General features: G+C 42.2%; 1 protein-coding gene across 4 annotated transcripts; it reads right to left on the reverse strand.

Annotated features, from left to right (window-relative positions):
- Positions 1 to 996: 996 nt before the first annotated feature.
- Positions 997 to 20660, reverse strand: pals2b (protein associated with LIN7 2, MAGUK p55 family member b). Of its 4 annotated transcripts, none has more exons than XM_063899421.1 (14): positions 20530 to 20655; positions 14414 to 14474; positions 11354 to 11607; positions 7795 to 7901; positions 7064 to 7216; positions 5308 to 5460; positions 4922 to 5149; positions 3983 to 4114; positions 3804 to 3900; positions 3456 to 3524; positions 3212 to 3373; positions 2937 to 3139; positions 2687 to 2815; positions 997 to 2134 (listed from the first exon to the last, which is right to left on the reverse strand). In XM_063899421.1, exons 3-14 carry the CDS (start codon positions 11481 to 11483, stop codon positions 1958 to 1960), a joined length of 1740 nt encoding a protein of 579 aa, XP_063755491.1. In that variant the 5' UTR covers positions 11484 to 11607; positions 14414 to 14474; positions 20530 to 20655; the 3' UTR covers positions 997 to 1957. The 4 variants fall into 4 exon arrangements, with proteins under 4 accessions (XP_063755491.1, XP_063755490.1, XP_063755492.1 ...); XM_063899420.1 differs by having other exon boundaries at positions 7777 to 7901; XM_063899422.1 differs by lacking the exon at positions 11354 to 11607 and having other exon boundaries at positions 7777 to 7901; positions 20530 to 20660.
- Between the last annotated feature and the right edge of the window lie 349 nt (positions 20661 to 21009).

Raw genomic sequence — 21009 nt, forward strand, 5'->3', positions numbered from 1 at the left:
GGCTAAATCAAGAAATTAACTACATTTTCTTATTTACTGTTCTCGTTTAACAAGACAAAATATACATTTTTATATGAAATTCAAAGGGCTATATATTAACAGTGGTGCACATGGCTGTTTTATAATCCATAGTCTGGTTGCAGTTTTAAAACTACATTTTCACTAAACATTGTGGTCAAACAAATGTGAATCATATTGCTATCCATTTTGCATGCACAGTACATCGGACTGTCACCATTATTATTGTTAAAATTGAAAGATTGGACTTCTGCATAAATGAAAAGGCAGTGTTTCTGAAAGTTTATCACGTCATTCTTTTTCAGGCATCGAAATCCCTTGGGGCAGATGTTATGCCTTTTAATTGTGTAAAGCGCTGCATTTCTTGCTATTAGGTTCAAAGCATTACGTCTCTCCACAGAAAATGTAACTTTTTCCCACTTACCTTTAGTTTTTTGTAGCAATGCAGAAAGCTGTGGCTTTATTTCTTTACATTTCTCACCCAATGCCGATAGAGTAGCCTCTTTTTTTCCACAGGCCTAGGGTGGCTCTTATGTTTATAGAAATAATAAACTAAATCAAGATTCTGTTTAAAAAATAAAGGAGATTCAAAGTTAAATTTTTTATAAACTGACAAATCATTAAGCCTCTTGAGGTATTGATTGCAAACTGTGTCTAAAGATTGGTCATTCCACCCTCCAAACATTAAGGTTGAAAGAAAGACAGCATTGAGTTATACATTGAAATGGTATATACATTAGACATGAGGTTTACTCAAGTTTATACATTATAGCTTGATTAAAAATATAAAAACAAATCTGTTATGTCAAAATGTCATTAAGGTCTATTTGACTAGTTTCCATTTCAAATGTATTTGCCATGAAACCTTTTTTGAGCTTCAGAAAAGTGTTTTACTTGTTTTATAAAAGACTAACCATCCAGACTCTTTGTTATGTTATAGCCTATTAGTTGATATACCATAAAAACATTAAACAACAGTACATTTCAATCTTTATTTGGAGTATGATCAGGGCTTTGGCATACTGCAACACTTTAGGACCATGAGGAGGGTTTGTTCCACATTCACAAATATAAAACATTAACAAATTGGCTTATGACAGCGAAGATGACGATCAATGACAATTCAGATGGTCGTACTCCTGACAGAGGGGCTGAGAGGAGGAGAATTAAAAATAAATCAATGAGTCAGGTCTGACAAAACTAGATTACAATCTACATGTATAAATCACCATACTGATGAGAAACTAGTATATGAAAACAAAACTAACAAAATTAACCGACAGAGTTTGATCTTGCATTATGAAGTGTGAGGAGTTGTGCGTAAAAAGGCGTCTCAACCCTCTTTATTTCTGCCAGGTTGACCCTGCGGAGGACACGGATAGAAGAGTAAGGAACGGCTACATAAACACACTAAGGATTAAGTGGTTTGGACGTAAAAATAAAACAGCTACACAGGTCGCTCGGGCGGGGTAATGTGGTGTGACACGGACAGGTTTCTCGGACAACGACTGCTTCCTTATCTTCACACTGGAGCTCGGACGGTGATCATAAGACCTGGTTTTCCGTGAAGACAGACTGACAAATGAAACCGAGGGTAATGCCTACAAAATAACTTGACATGTAACTACAACAATAAATTAATGCAAAAATATGGCCCGAGTTAGTGCGTGACCAGATTCTTTTGTTTCATTCTCAATGAAATTCCACATTGAATAGAAAGATCTTTTCATACAAAGTTATAAAATAAATAAGCACTCTTTCCCTTTGAGTTTTGAGTAGAAAAAAAGTTGCACAGCGTGCAGGCCCAAGAGGAGAAAGAGCAGTACTTTTTTAAAATGATTATTTATGTTGTTTTGCAGAAGTATCTCTGCCCTCTGCTGCTCTTCTTTGGCCTTGTGGTCACAGACATGCTGGGGGGGGTGGGGAGTGTGACTGGTCCTCAGTACACCCAGTTCACCGGGACCCACTGGGGTTCACTGCACAGTTTGTCCACGTCGGCCTGTAACGTCTCGAATGCCTTGTCCAGGTTGTCGTTGACGATGGTCAGGTCGAAGTAGTGGCTGTAAGCCCTCTGGATCCGCGCGCTCTCATCCACCGTCTTCCTCAGGTCCACATCCTGCCAACACACAGCACAGGTGAGCCGTGGAACGATCAGGAATGCAAACAACTCTTTCATGTAAATGTTGCTTCTTTTACATCAATTTGGGAGACTTTTGTAAATCGTCCAAATTCAAAGGAAATCCTTTTTTAGGGGAATAGTGTTTTGGTTAAGGGCATTTTCTGTCATGTTCATTTGTCTGAAATAAATAGAGCTGGAAAATCACATCAATTGTCAGGACCTGTTACAGGAACCTCACAGGTTACGTAGTAGTCTCCTGCAATGGTACAGCTCTTATACAAAGAGTGGATTATGTCTATTCGAGACTATCTGCTTTACTCTTTAAAGACCATGGCTGACACAGAAGAAAATGCTAGGATGAAATAATATTATTTTTGATTCTAATAAAATAGTTTTGATTAACAAGTTGCTAAGCATGTACACTTTGAAACCACTTCCCGTGGGTTAAGGATGATTCAATGTATAAATCGTTCTTTAAAAGGGCTGATTTGTTTTAGCTGGCTCAGTGTGGGTAAAGTAATGATGATGTGTATGGGAGTGTTAACCTACCGTGAGCTGCTTAGTGGTGATGCCTGCGTCCACCACAGCTTTGTGCATTGCCTTGAGAGTATCAAAATCTGGCGCAGCAATGAACACCACGTAAGGCATGAACTCCGCTGTTTTCAGTACCTTCAGAGCCTGAGGAGAGACAAAGTCAAAATGTACTTTTATAACATGTTTCACGTTTGAAAGCTCACCATGATAATGCCAGATGTTCTCTCAAAAAGGACCCTCAACACTTTTTTTACCCTCCTCTTACCTGTGGGTTGACATCCAGTATGCAGGTGCGTCCTGTGCCCACCACCGCGTGGATGGACTCGATCTTGGTGCCGTACAGGTTCCCATCATACTCTCCGTGCTCCAGGAACCGGCCGGCCTTCACGTCCATCTCCATCTCCGTCCTTGTGGTGAAGTGGTAAGAGTTGCCGTCCAGCTCATCGTCACGTGACCGCCTTGAAGTGACTGGGAGAAAAGCTTGGTTAAATTTCAGATTTTGTTTTGGTAACAAATTAAGATAAAAAGAGTGTTGCTTACATGGTATAGTGGTGCCGAAGCGTGTGGGTTGGAGGACCATCAGCCGGTTCTTTAGGCTGCGTCGGCCCACGCCCTGAGCACCAATCAGAACCAGCGTCTTCCTCTGGAACGCTGGCACCTTCGCCACCTCCTCATAGATCTGCAGCTCATGTCTGTCAAACTCTGTTGAAACATAGGCATAATTATTAACCAATAAATAAAAGATTAGATGTAATATAAACAACAGTATGAAAGGTCTCCTTACCTGCATTCTTGGCCGTCAGGTACATCATCTTCTTCTTCTTTTTTCCAGCTATGGTTCCACAAAGGATCCCTACAGAAAAAATGTATGTAGTTGTATATCTATGCTATTACAGCATTTGGCCAGAAGAGGGCAGGCTTGGATCATTAAGAGTTCTAAACATTTGCTACTCAATTGCCATGAATCAGTTTTTAGTAGTAAAAGCAATAAAGATGGGGCAGAGGTCTGTCAGTGAACCAGTTAGGCCTTTAGGCCAATCCATCATTTCAACATCAGGATTGTTAAAGAGAGAAACAGGAAATGGGGATGTTTCAGGAATAAATAGTGTATTAACGACACACTCTAACATACCTGATCCATCAAAGTCTCGGGGGACAAAAGCTTTCCTTTTCTCTTCCAAGAACTGACTGGGTATCAGTCCTGTAGCCCCAGCGACCACATGGCACGCCTGGCAAAAACGAAAGATGAGATCACGGTTAAGTCTTGATATCTTTATGTATCCGTGAATGTGAAGATGGAGGAAAGCTCACCTGCCACCAGTTGGGATCCTCTCTGTTGACAATCTGAAGAATGTCGCCTTTCTTGAAGGCCATCCCCGCCTCTCGGCAAGGGATCAGGTTGTCGCTTGCTGGGTTGTAGTCAAAGTATGGCCGCACGTACACCTGTGGCGAACACATGCACAGTTGTGAGTCTTTGTGGGATTTAATACATATTTATTGCTTGCTTAGAGGACAAAACGGTTCTGGAGTAAGCCATACGAGACATACAGAAAAATCAGGAACACAAAGGGATTGAAGCACAGCATGCTGTCTCACACACTGACAGTAACAGCGGCTCATTCACACACACATTATGTCTGACGTCCCACACTGCACCCGACACAGCTGTTCACGCTGCGCCACAGCGAAGGCTCTGCCAGGAAGGGTAAGTGCTCTGGCTGATGTATTCGATTAAACAAGCAGCCAGAGGAAGCAATAAAACAAGCCGGTGAAATATACTGTGCAGCGCTCCCTGAGCCACACAGCAGAATGTGATTCTGCATTATGTCTCATTCAGTTTTACTGCTCTTCATTCAATTTACAAGCATTTCCAAACTGCTGTGTTCAGGATGCAAAGCTTTTTTTTTGCTTTACTCAGCAGCCATACCTAGTCAAAAGATTTGCACGCATGAGGGAAAACATCTAAATATATCATATACTACTGTACTTTCCACATGATGGAGCATGAGATTACAGGAAGCATGTGTGCGTGTGTATTTGGAGTGTGTGCAGGAGACACGAGGCAGCTAGTGTGACCCAGATAGCATGTGGAGTGTTATTAATAGGGATCCCAGGTTCACATTCCTGTGCAGGGGATTGTGGGAGGGCCGAAGGACGGATCACCAACTTTGAACCACTGCCCAACATCTGCCACTCATTACATAAGTGGCAGTGCTTGTGTTTACATTATCAACTCATCGGTGTGTTTACCTGCGGTGGTGCTGGAGCGTCTCGGTAGCTCGGGAGTATCTTCAGCGTGATTCCTCCGCTGCAGTCTTTGAGCATCTCCTGCAGCTCCGTGGGGTTGTTGCCGACGTCCTTCCCGTTCACTTCCTTTATGATGTCGCCCACATGGAGAAGACCTTGCCTGTCAATCATGCCCCCATGAAGGATTCGAGCGATGACAAGGTCGTCTTTCTCCACACGAAATGTCACGCCCTGAGAGGGAGGAGATAGATATCTGATTGTAGCACACACACACGATTCACACCTTCACCCACAATCCTACTGTTCTGACATCTACACATCTCCTTAGGGATTTTACTTCTGCATTCACATAGTATCCACACACACACACACTGTTCATCTCTGCTCACCAGTGGCTCTCCGGCCTTCTTTCGGATGCCAATCATGCGCACAGCATCGGCCTGCATCAACGCGCTGTTCACTGCCGCATCATTGGTCATCTCAGTTGGGGGCGGGACTTCGTAGCACTTAGAAGCCACCATGTCGTGTGCCTCCAGTAGAGACTGAAAAAAAAGAGAGGAAAACTAATTGAGAGGGGTAATGATGAAAGAACAAGGCAAGGAGGTCTTTTTTTATTTATATAGCACACACAACAAGGCAATTCAAAGCACTTAACATGAAAAGCACTGAGACTGAGTGCAAGAGAAACACTGCACAAAGGACATTCAGATACAATTAAAAAGCCAGAGGGATAGAAAATAAAAACAACATAAAATAAAAAAATGTCAAGGTTATAGTGTGCATAGGAAATTCTAATTATTGTGTTTAATAAAAGGCAGAGGCAAACAGACGAGTCAAAAGACTTGATGTAAAACAACTAAGGGCTACAGCAGACCTGAAGCTTGAAGGACGTTTGTTCTAGGTGTATGGAGCACAAAAGAGCACATTCTAGTGTCATAAATGAAAAATGTATTTATGCATTCAGTTTAATGTATTCATTGGTTTTGCTGCTATAACAATACTTGGTCTGGTATGACACATTTTAGTGAAATTTAGTGAGACAATTTTCAATGTTTGCTACTGTTTCGTTTCTTGCATGGCCCTGTAATCGTAACTAGTTTAGTGTTTACTGAAAGTTACAAAAGCTTTCTAAAATGATGAATCAACTGAACCAGCACTTACAAAGTGAAAAACAGATAGGATGGTAGAACCGTGACGCAGGCTAAACTCAGACAAGAAAGGCTTTTAACAACACTGAGTAATTGTCTAATTTGCAATGCTGCAGCATCTGTTTATTTTATGGTCTTCTGGGCTTGATTTTCCCAAAACTTAAACAATAACATCAATCTGTTTGGATGATGAGGTAGTCCTGGATGTGCTTAAATTGTGTCAATCATCTAATGGCTCAAATCCCAAATATGGATTAGCACAAAAATCTAATCAACTAATTCTTGGTTTGCTGACTGTCCGTCTGTACCCGTCCACCAGCTGACAAACAACCCTGTCTTTGAGATGCTAGCAGCACCTTTCTAAAAACAGACAGACAAACAGGAAATGTATTGGTGAAGTCTTTGAAGTCAAACTCAATATTTGATGTGATATCTGTTTCCTTCATTTCCTCTTTTTCTTCTTAACCCGTCTCTCCCTCCCTCCCTCTCCCTCAGTAGGTCAACAGGGGCTTATCCTTCAGCTTACAGCACAAAGGGTTCTGATTGGCTCAGAGGCTCTGCTTGGCTCAGAAGTCTAACTCCTATTAGTCGAGCCTGTGTAAAGCCGATGGTAGGTCCGAGGATAAGGGTTAATGTTCTATTAATGCATAAGGCAGGTACAGAAAATATAGCCTCTGTGCTATCAAACAAACATCAAAACATTACAACTCCAGGCTGAGCTTAATGCTTAATTTTCTATAGATTTTTTAACCAAAACATATCAAGACATATCTGTAATTCTGTCATTTGGTTCCAAAAAAACAACTTGGAAAAACCTTTGATAGGTGTGAAATGCAAAAAAGTTACAAAACTATTGTTTATAAATTGGTTTTAAATGTCATTAGGCACATAACTTCCCAAAACTGAGTCAATGCTCCATCCACTAGCAAGATATCCACATGCTAAATGTTTTACTCTAACCTGAATGCATAAGGTCAAGTTTTACTGTCTGCCTCACCTGGAAGTGTGGCTCCTGGAGGATCTTGGAGAGTTCGGCCGCGCTGTTGTCTTTCACCTTGAGATTGTTTATGTCTCCCAAGATATCTGTCACCAGCTCCACATTGTTGTCCTGCACCGCCTCCAGCTTCACTTCCTCTAACTGCTCGTGAGCCTGGAGGAGAGGGACAGGCTTAGGGAGGGGAGATCTCGAGAGATTTGTTTTGCTCTCTTGTAACATTGTGTGTTATGTTGGCATTTGTCTGACTGTGTGATTTTGGATTCTAAATACAGGTAATAGCTGACTATGGGAATATTCATTCTGTGGGCATGCTCGATACCTTATGTTACAATGTTAAAAGTCAAAGGAATACTTTATTTGATATAAAAATGGCGTTAAACGACAACAGCCTGTCTAGCAGGTACTACAGCTGTCCTCTATTTAAACTCACTGCTCACTGGTCTACAGCAGTGAAGTGTTAGATCAAACCGTGTATGTGTAGAGGTCTTTCAATACACACACTGTCAAAGAAAAAGGCAAAGACAGTTCAAATGCATTAGTGCAGTTCCTCTGTGTGCAGACGCAGGGAGCGCTGTTAGTCAAAGCCTTACTGTACCTCGGCCACAGCAAGCAGAGGACTGCTGCTGTGAGGGCGAGGTGTGAGGGGGGGCTCGGAGGTGGCAAGCGGTTAGTCTGCTCAGTGCTGCTCACCCCGAGCTATGTGTGTGTGCTACCTGAGCCAGGAGACGTACAGTGGGACTTTCCATGATGCCGCGCAGGAAGAGAAGGTCGATGTCTTTGGCACCCGTGGAGGTGGAGGTGGGCCGCTCACCAGGATTATCCAACACCTGCTGCATGGCTGGATGGACGGGTGGAGAGATAAGAAAGATAGAGACACAGACAAGGGGAAACACAGATAAGGAGGGTTAATCGGGAGTCATACAAAGCATAAACACACACACACAAGATAAGTCAAGATACTGCACCAGCGAAGAGAAAGAGAAGTAAACACTGGCTTTATAATGTCAGAACCAACGTCCAACTTTCATGTTGCTTAGGCCTGCAACTCAAAACATTTTTAATTATCCATTAACTGCAGAATACTTCCTTGATTAGTTGTTTGGGCAATACAATGTCAGAATAGAGAATGTCCATCCCAGTTTCTCAAAGTCCAAGTTGATGTCTTTAAATGTCTTGTTTTATAATGATAAAAACAGGGAACAGCAGGATATCTCTTGAATGAGAGGCTGAAATCAGTGCTTTCTGACATTTCTGCAAGACAAATTAATCCATTAATCCCTAATTAAAAAAGCTAGTGAATATTTCTCTTTCGATTGAATTAGTAATTAGTTTATATTTTGTTCTAGCTCCATTATTAGTTAAGTATCTTAAATTACAAGAGACAAATCATACAAATATATTTTAATTATATCAGGGCCTTGATTGACCGTGTTTAGAAGCCATGCCTTCTTTTAATTCTGTTGCTATACAGCCTGCCCCCCTAAATATATCAAAATAAAGCTCCATCTGGAGATACACTGTGCCAGGTCTGTTCACAATAACCACAGTAGCATTGAAATAACTCCCACATGGACATAAATATAATGTGTATAAGTTGAGTTCTGACAAACGTTCCTACTGTTTTGAGTCTTGTATTAAACGTGCACACGGCCAGAGAGAAGTAAAGGTGAGGACTGCAGGTATCAGTGAGCTGACGCATTAATGCCAGGGTCTCAAAGCCCGCATAGGCCCATTTAAGACACTTAAAGCTCTGGGAACGTGTGTGTGCGTATGCATGCCCGTCTGAGTCATTACACGCTTATGTGGGTAGTAAATATGTCCAGTCATCACACATATACAGTAGATTCACCCTGTTTATGAACCTATGATTATCATCTTTACCCTTGACTCAGGTTATGAAGTCAAGTCACACACAGAGACCTATATAGAAAAATGTGACACAAACATTAGTTGCTGATTTTGATTGATGATTGTTATGAGAAATGTTGTATTAAATGAATTTATAAAGCAAATATGAATTCATCACATCATTTTATATGTGCTTCAGTTGCACGATATATGCATTAAGATATGTTTGTAAAATTAAAGGAATTATGCAAAAACATACACTTGCATCATATGTAATGTGTTTAACAGCTTTTCACATGATCATGATCATGACGTGCGGTGGGTGGTCTGGGCATAATGTGCAACAGACTGCAAATATACATATCATTTTAACATTTCAAATGTTTGTTTCTATGGTTTGGAGCACAAAGGATTTCAATTCAAAGTTGACATGACAGTTTTATGATAAAGAAAGAGGAGAGGGAGCTTTAGAATATATAAAAAGATCACAATGGAGCAAAGACCTCACAGTGTCTTGATAACCACAGAGCAAACAGACTGCATAACCAGAGGGCTCCATGCAAAAACAGTCCTTAAATATTTATGATCCTCTTAAAGAAAGCCAAATGGGGCAGGGAAGTTAACTCTACTGCAGACTGTTGAACCTGTATATCCATAAAGCATTTTATTTACTGCATCATGACATGCTTACACAATCCATAACTCAAAGCAGATTTATATAATGCATGGATTCAGTTCCTCTGGGGACCCCACACGAGGTTTCACTAGCTACAAAAACACAAAGTCTCAGAGCAGAGCTGTAATTGTAGTAAACACATCAACACACGTGCAAACACATAAACAAGCTTTAAACCACCAGCTTCTTTGCACTAGCCTCAAACTCACTCAGTCACACTTATAGAAGTCACAATACCATTTGGAGGATTATGTGTTTTCCTATTTTCCCAAGACTTATCCAACTGACCTGACCAACATCTGAATACAAAAATACACAAATGCGCACACACACACACACACACACACACACACACACACACACACACACACACACACACACACACACACACACACACACACACACACACACACACACACACACACACACACACACACACACACACACAGCTGTATCCTGGGTTTCAGTGCTCTTGGATGACCTCTCCCCACCGGGTCAGCTCTCTGTGTCACTGCGTCCTCGACCACAAGAATGTTTGCTCATCCCAGCCCGTCCACAGCCCCCCTTCGCCACGTGTACTCGAGTGTATGTTACTCATGCTAACAAGCAACCCTGAGATGCTCTCCGAACCCGAGACATGAACTAAAGCCTCCTATACCTAAAGTCTGTATAATCCCAGGAAATATGGCTTGGCGATACAACCACCTACGAGCCTCTAGCTAAACCTTGCCTGAAGAAGTTGTAAAATCGAAGAGATTACAGCATTTGACGGTTACAACAGTGTGTTTTCCTGGTTCACTAATCTACACATGAATCATCCTGCTTACCTGCTCTTAATTCTTCTCTCTGTCCGCAGTCTCTTTTATCATCCAACAACCGCCTCTGTAAACCTACTGGCACCGCGTGCTGTGAATGCCAATGCCGAGCTTCCCTGCTTAACAATTCCTCACTCTGTCTCTCAATGCTGCACACTAAAAATTAAAAGAAAGGAGCAACTTGGCTGGCACAAAGGTCTCCCACACCTAAAAAAACTTTTGTTATAATGTGTTTTTTTTTCAGTAATGAAGGTTATGAACTGAACTGCCTCCAGGGAAAATAAGCAAGCAGTGAATTCAACCGAGGTTACTCACACAGTTGCTACGTGGTATTGTAGACAGGCTTAACTAAAATAGAGGAAATAGTATATATATTGACGCTGAAACACCTGAACACTACCTGTTGCACTTGAGAAGGCATGGAGCTAGCTAACAAGTAGCTAAAACTTAAAGCTAATGGAAGGATAGTAGAAATTGGAATTAGGAAATAGTTGGGAATAGTTAGTTACTTGATGAACACTTTGAAATCGTTAACGTTAGATAAAAGCTTTTGGCAAATGGTTGAAATAGACATGTAGATTGATGGATAAACAAGTAAAAAAGCTTAAAATACAAAGACACTTGCAATGGTTGAAGTATCCAGCTTTACCCAATAACAAGTGGTAGGCTAGTAAATGGAAAAATGACTTAACCAACATTAACACTGAAAGAAAATGGTTCTGTTTTACATGAGTAGTGCTAAAAACACATCTAATTTAAAATGTAAATCGAACAGATTTTGAAAATGATGATGAAGATGTTTTTAAGTTCCTCTGACAGAGCTGACTAACTCGGCCGCCTTCTCATTTATCATTTTACATGAATCCCTTTCATCAATCACAACAAAAATCAAAGCCTACAGAATCTCTCCCCTCCCTGTTGACAATCCCCCTCTTCTCCTCCTTTCCTCACCTCCAGACGTATCTGCTCCCTGGCTGGACGGGTCTGCAGGTGGCCCCTCCACGCCAGGCTGTCCAGGGGCCATCACCTCCTCCTCTTCCCGTACCCCATTGGGACAGGCGTTCTCCATAGCTGTGACCATCGCCAAGCCCTCCTTCTTCCTCTCTGCGGCCACAAGTACGCTAAGGCTAACCACTAATGAGAAGCAGCAGTTCTTCAACTACGTCGTCTCTCCTCCAATCGGCTTGTACGGCACTGCTGACCCGCTAAACTCCCAAAAACACAGAAAGAGGGAGAGAGAGGAGAGGAAAAGAGGGGATTGAGGACATAGGAATGAGAGAAGCAGGAGTCAAAAAGAGAGCGACAAAAGAGTGGGATTAAGATCAGGGGATATTAAGAGACAAGGAGATGAAGATGGAGGGGGGGCTTCAGGAGGGAAGATACTAATGTAGGTAGAAAGCTGGAGGATACACAGATGTGGACATGCGTTCAATAGTTGTCGCTCGCCTCCCTCCACTCTTTTAATACCTTCCTGACCATCACCCCCCCTCACACACTCACACATAATCCCACAATCCTCTCCTGCTGTTGAGGGCTTGCTTGAATACCCCTCCTCTTGTTTCCCCATCCCGAGTCGAGTCGCCCCGCTTGTGCCGACAGAGGCACACACACACACACACACACACACACACACACACACACACACACACACACACACACACACACACACACACACACACACACAGTTGAATGTGTCTTTATGTAAGTAATCTTACATAAGTGTTACTGAAGGGGGCCTGACCCTACGTTCCCCTTTCTCTTCCTCCTTGGTTCTCTCATTCACACTGCTAGTTGACTCGGACACCCCGCTGCAGCGCTGCGCAGAAACGCTCAGCGTGTGCAGGACGCAGCCGCTCAGCGCCTCCTTAAAGCAGCATGTGTCAGACTAATGGGAGATTTTTTTCCTCTGTCATTTTTACTTTGGTCTTTCTTCCTGATGTGCCCTTGTTACCTTACTGGCTGGGTGCTGACTGGATTATGCTCATTTGGGGCGGCTGAGCGTCTGAGACTACATTTTGGGAGAAGCTCCTGGAGCAAAACTTAGTTGGAAGTAGGACTAGGTACATAAATAATTTATACAGTATGTATTGTATGATGACCGGCTCACTCTCCTCCTCTCCTGCACTCGTGTTATGATTTATTGACAAAAAAAGGAATGAAATGCAAAACTAACAATGGACTGATAGTATTATTAGTTACGTGTTTTATCATTTTCTATGCATATCTATTAATTTGATTGATTAAAGTAAACATTTGATATCGGAAAAAGTATATTTTGCGATATTTCACTATTTATTTAGAACTTTGTTGGACGTTTTTTAAAGATTATTGTTTAGGATTCATCCTCTTAAGGAAAAGTAATGTCTTTACAAGTGTTAAAGCAATCTACGCCATGCGTGTTGAGATATTTCTCGCCCTAAGTGATCGGCTGACGAACTGAAGGGCAGACATCACGATATCTACAGATAGCTGGGGTAAGTCAAAAAATCAACTGCAGAAGCTCAGCAGGTTTTATTTGGTGCTGCTTCTTCCATTTGAAATATCAAGTCTTTCCGAGGAAAAGCAGAAGAGGCGGCCATCCATCCCAGAGTCATCCAAAACAGGCCCCTCCCACAGCGCCACAGCTGTGCGAGGGGCAGATCGGAGAGCTTTAATCCGCCCCGCCTCTCCCTCCACCCACCCTCAACATGACTATTCAACCCCTACCCCCCCCAACCCGGGACTTTGGGTCCATGGGATTTTAATCCGGCCACAAAAGCAGGATTACAGAATATCTCTCTCTTTCTCTCTCTCCTGATCTGTCCAACTGGTCTCATACACCGCCTGCTTTGCCGGAGTACACTAAAGGTGGCTTTCTGCTGAGATGGCCTTCACTGGCTCTCCGAGTGTGAAAGAAAATGTTCCCTCTGCACATCAATAAAGTGTTACAGTGTATTTCCTGTTAATTAAGACACACACAACTAAATACTGTTCACATTGTGTGGATCATTCATGGGACTTCTGTCTAAATGGCAACTTAAATGTTTCTCTTTAGAAAATAAGAGCCTATTCACACAGAGTTTAACTGAGGCAGAACAGCTGTGTGAGGAGAAAAACACATAGTTTTCCCCATAAACAAAACAACACGGTAGTTAACACATATTTTAGGAAAAGGACTGATCACCAAGATCCAAGTCTATAATGAGCAAAATAAGATTGTGCTGTGCTTCATTAAAATAATGAGTTGATCCCTTAGCAATAAGAAAATGTATGTATGAAAGCACACTGGTATGTTGAAAGGCTAGATAAGGCTGTAGGAGAAAGAATGCTGTTCCCTTGACAAATAAAACACTGTACCACCAACAAAATAAATTGGTACCAAACTAAAGAGATATATCTACCACTCATAGTTGGGAAAGATTCAAAGATAGTAATGCTAAGTGAGGTGTCAGAAAATGTGTTCTGAATGGGAAAGTTCATGTAAGCTTTAACAGGCAAGTCCTGTCTAATGACTTGTTTACAAAGAAACATGGTGGGCGAAAGCAAATGTTGAGTGGCTGGTAAGAAACCAAACCAAGAAGTCTGGGACAAAACATATTTGTTCTGAGCAATAAAATACATCCTCTTTGTAGCGTCAATGTTAACACCCAATTCTCAAAGACACACCGAGGTCTGAAGAGGACTCCTGAACTCAAGAAATGGGACCATCTGAGGGGCATGTGCAGCATAAAAAAGTAGAGCTTTGTTATATAAAACTGATATTTCATGGTTTTCGATTAATACAAGCTTAGGAGAAACTAAGGTATTGTCAACTGTGTAATCCACATGGACATATAAAAACAACCCTCCAAAAAAATACTGCTTATTCTTTGGTTTCTTAAAAAAAAGAAAGTTGAAGAGCACTGCTAAGTACATCCTTGCTTCAAAGGTGGGCAGTGTTTCCTCTGAACTGACAAAGTCATGTCCGCCAGCGGAAAGTAATTCTCCAGTGTGTCAGTGCTGAGGAAGAGGTGGGGAGGAAGTTGTGTTTACCTGTGCCAATCGGTGTAGTAATCCCGGTCCTACTGGCTGCTCATCAGTCAACTGTGAAGACCTAAAGGGGGAGAGAGAGAGATGTGTGAAGGCTAGTGAGACTCATCCACAAATATTCCGTCCCATTTGAACTCCTGCACACCAGTTTTCATCATTCCTCAAACACACACTTACTTGAGCATTCAGATTCATACTCTTGCTTATCCCTCACACACACACATTCAATAACTCTTATTTTTCCCAGTGGATTATCCGTTTTATGTATCTGTGTCACCCTCGTCTCCGACAAGATATGAGTCTTGTCTGCAGACTGAGGCTGTGGTTCATACAGAGCAACGCACAATCATCCAGAACCGTTCATTGTCCTCAGCTATTCAAGGATGCCTGCATCATCAGCTGGCATCATGCCGGCCACATAGTAAATGGATACGATTCTCTGAAAGTAATGACAAAGCAGTATGCATTCATTACCAGAAAGCATCTGCTCTCACTATTAGTTACAGACACAGACACCCACGCCTTCAGTAAGTGTTTCATGAAGAACTGGACCACTATATCAGAGGGACATTAATATGAGCTGATATTGGCTTATCACAGATACATCATTTTATATTGTAGGCATTGGTGGATGTTAAAAAACTGATCAGGTACAGATAAAACGTGTAAGAGATGTGCAGGTATGTGGAAAACAAAAATATTTTAGCCAAAAACCTGTGTCTGAAGTCAATTCATTGTTGACTTATTCACTTTTTCTGGAGCTTTTGGTTTGAAACTCACCAGAAAAAGTATTTGTCAACCACAACCTTCAAGCCAATATGTATGAATAACCTTAGCTGGGTTCAAAACCATTTTCAATTGTATCATAGGCAGTTCATCGACATGTGAGCAAACTATGTGTAGTAATGACTACTGGGAAATGCCTTAAGATAAGCAAGTAAAGTAAGTGTTATCTGAGTTTAGCTTGCTTTGAGGACTGTAATTTACTTAAGTAGTCGGAGTCAAATTTACTCTCTACATTTGGTCCAAAACCAGTCTCAAAAGTAATTTCCTTATTCCTTGTGTTTTCTGTTCATAAGTGATTCTGAATAGGTGTTTAAAACATAATTCCTCTCGTAAAACTGAGTCTGGCAGCGCTAAAACAATTTATGCTGAACTGCATAAATAAAATGCAAGCCAACAAAGAAAAACAATTAAATAGCGTGATAAAAAATAACTGAAGCCCACTAGCAAAGCAATAGATTAACACCCTGGCATGCTTCATTTCTTTTAGCGTCTTTTTTATTTCCCTGTGTTTGCATATTTTTCACAGATAGTGTGATTGCTAGATTTTCCTATAAAACTCACAAATTCTTGCAGTTAACTCTTGAAACAGTGTATTAAGGCATCCACTAAATATCTTAAAATGCATAATTTTAGTATACCTTCTTAGTCACTCACATTAGCCACTTATCCTTTGACTGTAAGCTCCTCTACAGTCTCAGCTATAAACCGTTAAAATTGTTTCCAAGGGACAAAACATTTACAAGGTGATTACAACACACAGGGGATGTTTACTCATCATTGATTTGCTATAATCTCTTGTTGCTGTTCTGGGGTCTTTTCACCCTTCATGCTGAAGCTAATTGGTCTCTTATTGTACGAGAGAAAGAGAGAGGAAGAGAGAGTTAGAGGTCGATTCATTACGCAACACAGATTACAATCACGCACGGCACATTCATTGGAAGTGAAAGATATCCCTTAGAGGAATGTTAATGGTGGCAAAGCTACCGGTGCAATTCCTCTGAAAATCATCCGCACAACAAGGGGGAAAAGCCGGGCCGCGACAATCAAAGGTCCAAACAAAGAGGGAGGAGAGACGGAAAAGGGTACAAGATGGGAGGGGTCACCACTGGCTTTTAGGGGATGAATAAAAATGGGCTGAGGGAGTTTGGAGAATTTCCAAGGAGTCAGAGAATACATCCAGAGTTAGAGAAGGAGGAAGAGATAAAAGGCAATATCCTTAAAGATTATATGGAGTTGTGGCATAAGCCTCTCAAATCTTGGGAGGCAGAGAGGGAACAGAGAAGAAAGAGAGGTGGGAGTGGTCGTCGAATACAGACACTATCTCTTTAGCTGTTTCAAAAAAATGCCAGGTAACTGTAGTTCATGTTGTCATAGTTGCACTAAATGAAAATATGTTTGTATGGGGATGTACATTAAATTCTTTCTGTGAATTTACATTTCATGGAATAATCGTGGAGACTTTGTGATTTCACTTATTTACATGTCAACAGCAGGTCATCCAAAGGACTAGAAACTGTGTTACAACACACAATCGAATTTCTCAAAAGCCAGGTCGATCCTTCTCACATTAGACTGTGAGCATGGACTGGACTAAAGACTCCCCTGATATACTTGAATCACCATCACTGTCCACTCCTCTGTCCTCCTCTTGGGGCAGAGGGGAAAATCACAGGAAGTGGTCATTTCCAATCGCAGCTGCCATTGGCCAACAAACGTCCTCTGAGTGCCAAGCACTCTGATGATGGACAGTTCATGGAAGCGGGATTACGGAGGGATCAGAAGGGTTTGTTTTTGTACAAAACATCAATGCTGTCCACACATGTAAACCTGTGTGTGTGTGTGTGTGTGTGTGTGTGTGTGTGTGTGTGTGTGTGTGTGTGTGTGTGTGTGTGTGTGTGTGTGTGTGTGTGTGTGTGTGTGTTTGTGAACATGCACGCTATTAAAAGCACAGACAAACATCAGCTGGCCCTGTGGTTTTAATTCCTCCAGGTTTAGTCACGCTAGAGAGAAATCTCAGTTTACGTCCAGTTTGGTGTCTCAATGGACACATTTTGTGGATTCATAGTCTCGGATGGAGTATGATGCTCACTGGGGGTCATGACAAACAAATAAACACAGACTGAAGCCCATAGAGCCTATACTTCATGGAGTTAGCATTCAGTCTGTCTATATATTCTCTTCACATCTTTTCTGTGCCTGACAAAACCTTTTCCCCACTCTGTGGTGCACAGCCGTCACTCTCAGTTCCTCTCGATGACTTGAGAATCACAAAAGAGGCCAGTGAGCTCTGTCCTGCCTGGGAGCCCAGATGTCACATCATTGGCTGACTCCAGGGGTAGCAGAGGGCCATAATTAAACTCGCTCACACCGTATTACGCCACCATGGTAGTGAGTGCTCGAGGGGCACACGATATTCAAGGAGGCAGTATTTGTGGTTATGACTGTGTCTAATGACTGGCTATTCATATAAACCCCACCATAACCAACCCCATCCTGTCCTGCCTCACACCCATCACCCTCTGCCTCCAGACAAACTCTATGTAGGTCACTCCATGTGTTAACACAGCTGCAGTATGAGGATTACACAGCTACCCCAAGATGGACATTTTAGCCGATTAACATCAGCTATTTTTTTATTTCTTCTAGCCATCTTTCTGTTATTGCAGCATGTCTACACAAAGTTAGTCTGCTCAGTCCATCCAAATATTGAGCTGTATCCATCTTTCTGCTGATTCATGCTTACCCCTGCTCTTCACCTGACACTGCAAAATAAATTACCACAATTTAACACAAAGACATCAATTATTGCGGCATTCAATTTCCTGCATCACCGTAAATGACCTCACTCTCCTCCTGGGTGAAGTTCTGGCTGGTGGGGTGTCTGTGCTTTCCACGCAGCTTGGGATGATATAATTACACTGCCGTCCATGACCCGGCGCCGAACATGCAGTGATCTTAATAATGAGCACCTCCTGACATAATCGGTGCCTGCTTTTTCTCAGTCTCTATCTCCCTTTCCAGCCTCCGGTAAGTAATCATTAGTATTAAGAAAAAGATATGGGAGGGATGGGGGAGGCGAGGTGATGCAACAGCGCTTAACATGACTGTAAAGTTTTAAAAATGTGAAAATTGATGTTGCCGGAGGTTGGATGGTGAAAATGTGAGAAGAGCCGTGGGAGGAAGAGATAAGGAAAATAAATTAGTCTCAAATGAGTTTAACCAGTGTGTTTGCCTTTCTGTCTGCTCATCTTGCAATGCATCGCCTCCAAAGTTATGCTAGACTGTGCTGCTAAATGAATGTGACTCTGAGCTTTTAAACAATCTCAGTAGACGGCTTTTCTCCGATGCTGATTATCTCCCATTAATATGTTTTATTTAACCGGATTAGTCTGTTGTCTGTGGGGTTTTATTGGAGATATGAGTTACATATTCTACATTTCTGTCTATGGCAAAGAATGTCAAAAAGAGGTACTTTCTGCATAAAATAACACTGTCTTGTACACCATGGATAACAACATTGTTGATCTGCAGTGGTTTGCATCTGAAAGGCCTTAGTGATGGACGAAATCTGGTGAATCAGCACAATATGCTGCAGCAAAAACTGCCAAAATTATTTGCCTTGCAGCCATTCTTACCCATAGATAATGTTCCTCTCTGAACAGGTTAGGGATTTATTTGTGTACGTAAGTGACAGAGGTGCAATTAGCTCATGATAAATGTGATGGGCTCAGTTGTGCGTTAACTGTGGTAAGGCTTGATTATAGGTGTGTAGATGACAACCGCTGTGATACATGTGTTGTTCATAGCCTTGCAGTGTGAGTCACCACAGTGTGTGTGTCTAAGTGTATGTATGTTTTCCCTTTTCATATCTCTCTCTTGTTCTATTCCTCCCCTATTTCCTGTACCATCTTTCACAACTCTGAGTATTAATAATGGAAAAGTAGAAGCTTCTGAGAATTGGGTTCGGTCCCTGTATGACTCACTGACAACTCGCATGCACTATGTTTGAACACTGGGAAGAATGTGTTCAACTTGACATTCATGTTGTCCTCCACCCTGATGAGGGCTGAGAAGTCCAACTTTGTGTCGTATTCCCGCTTCTTCAGCAGAACAATGAAGGTCATCCTGGATCCTGACTCAGAAGTGTGTTAAGAGACTGCAGATTTACTCTAATGCACTAAACTGCCCTGGTCTCGTTCCCTTCCTCCCTTTCTTCCTCCTATTAGATTCAACAAAGCTGATTAGGTTTTCTGAAAGGAAGACAGAAAGATCCATACACTCTAGTTTAGAAGCAACAAGACCCATGCTTCCCCTTTGGTAGTAGTTCCTGCCAGGAAGGATCACCAAGGATGAGCGTATATGGGCTTCCCCCATCACGTGCATGTGGCTAAACTGCTAATAAGCCTTTGCCAAGTGACCCTTTGCTCCTCTGAGCAGAGAAGATTCATTGAGAGCTGTGAGTCCATTCTGAAATACGAGTGGTTTCATGTTTCGATTAAGCGCTCAAACAAAGTCGTTGTGACATCGTGTTAGTGCATTATTATTAGGCTTTGCACTCATACATCTCAATGAAGGACACACAAAAATCAATAGGACCGTCTGGCTGCGTCTGTGCCACCACACCGACCCCCCCCCCCCCCCCCCTTTTTCATTTAGTATCAGCTTAAAAGAAACAAAGCTTTGTTTGAAAAGTTTTTCTAGACAACAAAACCAAATTTTCTTTATGTGTGTGACCTGTTGTTATGGTCTCTGGGTTCTCTAAAGCCCACCCTTTGCTGGTAGATGTTGCAGTCTATCATTTCAGGACTGAGGCTCCTGATCCTGTCAGCAATATAACCTCCAGCTCTTTCCTCATATCTTCCCATTCATGGACCGACAACACGGTTCTGACGCATGGCCACCTCCGTGTGCCAGATTCCGTGCGCCTGAACCGTGCGCCAGATCCGTGCCAAACGCCTGCACGGCGTTGGCTGACCAGACAACTGTACATTTACACCGATCTCACCACACGTGCGGCCATTTTTTGTTACCCATCCGAGCCATTGTGGCGTGCGCACACTTGCAACTACAACCCATCCGCTGTATCCTTCCTCATGATATGCAGGAAAAGGGAAAAGGTTCCACAAAAGGCGCCCAACGCAGAGTGATATGTGTCAGTTAAAGCCTGTTCCCACAGCAGAGCGGGCGCTATTGGGGGGCAAACCTCCCATTCTGTCAAACTCTACTGCACCTCAAACACGGCAAAGTGTCTTTGTCTCCCGTTTGAACGCCAGAGGATGAATGAATTCAAAATCTCTACAACACAAATAAGATCACCAGCCTGTATGACATACCTGTAAATCGTGCTTTTAAGTTCGCGGTAGACCACCGACCGTCCCGGTTGGACATTCAGGCCCCCCTCAGCTGTCTGTCCTGGTCCCGCAGCAGACTACCAGAGAACACGACGCCAATCAAAGAGCCACGCCCCGCCTCCCCCCTGACGTCATACGACTTCGACCAATGGCAGCCAAGGTACAACCCTCGCTAAGTGAATACGTTGTAGCATGTAGTATTTTCACAATGTCATACACACACTCGTCCATTCACATAAACACATGTTAGCATACTTTCAAAAACACCAAGCCTAGGCTATGAAAAAAATATTAAATTAGGTTTTCAGAGAAGAGTATAAGTTTAAATGGGACCTAACTTAACATGGTACTTTCAGAAAACTACAGGCCTATTAAAAAAATTATAAGACCTTTTTTATACCTACTGGGACTTGAAGCACAATTTAAAAACTCCCTTTGAAAAAATAACATGAATGTGACAAT

Source organism: Eleginops maclovinus, chromosome 13 (genome assembly GCF_036324505.1).
Source record: "Eleginops maclovinus isolate JMC-PN-2008 ecotype Puerto Natales chromosome 13, JC_Emac_rtc_rv5, whole genome shotgun sequence".
Lineage (NCBI taxonomy): Eukaryota > Metazoa > Chordata > Actinopteri > Perciformes > Eleginopidae > Eleginops > Eleginops maclovinus.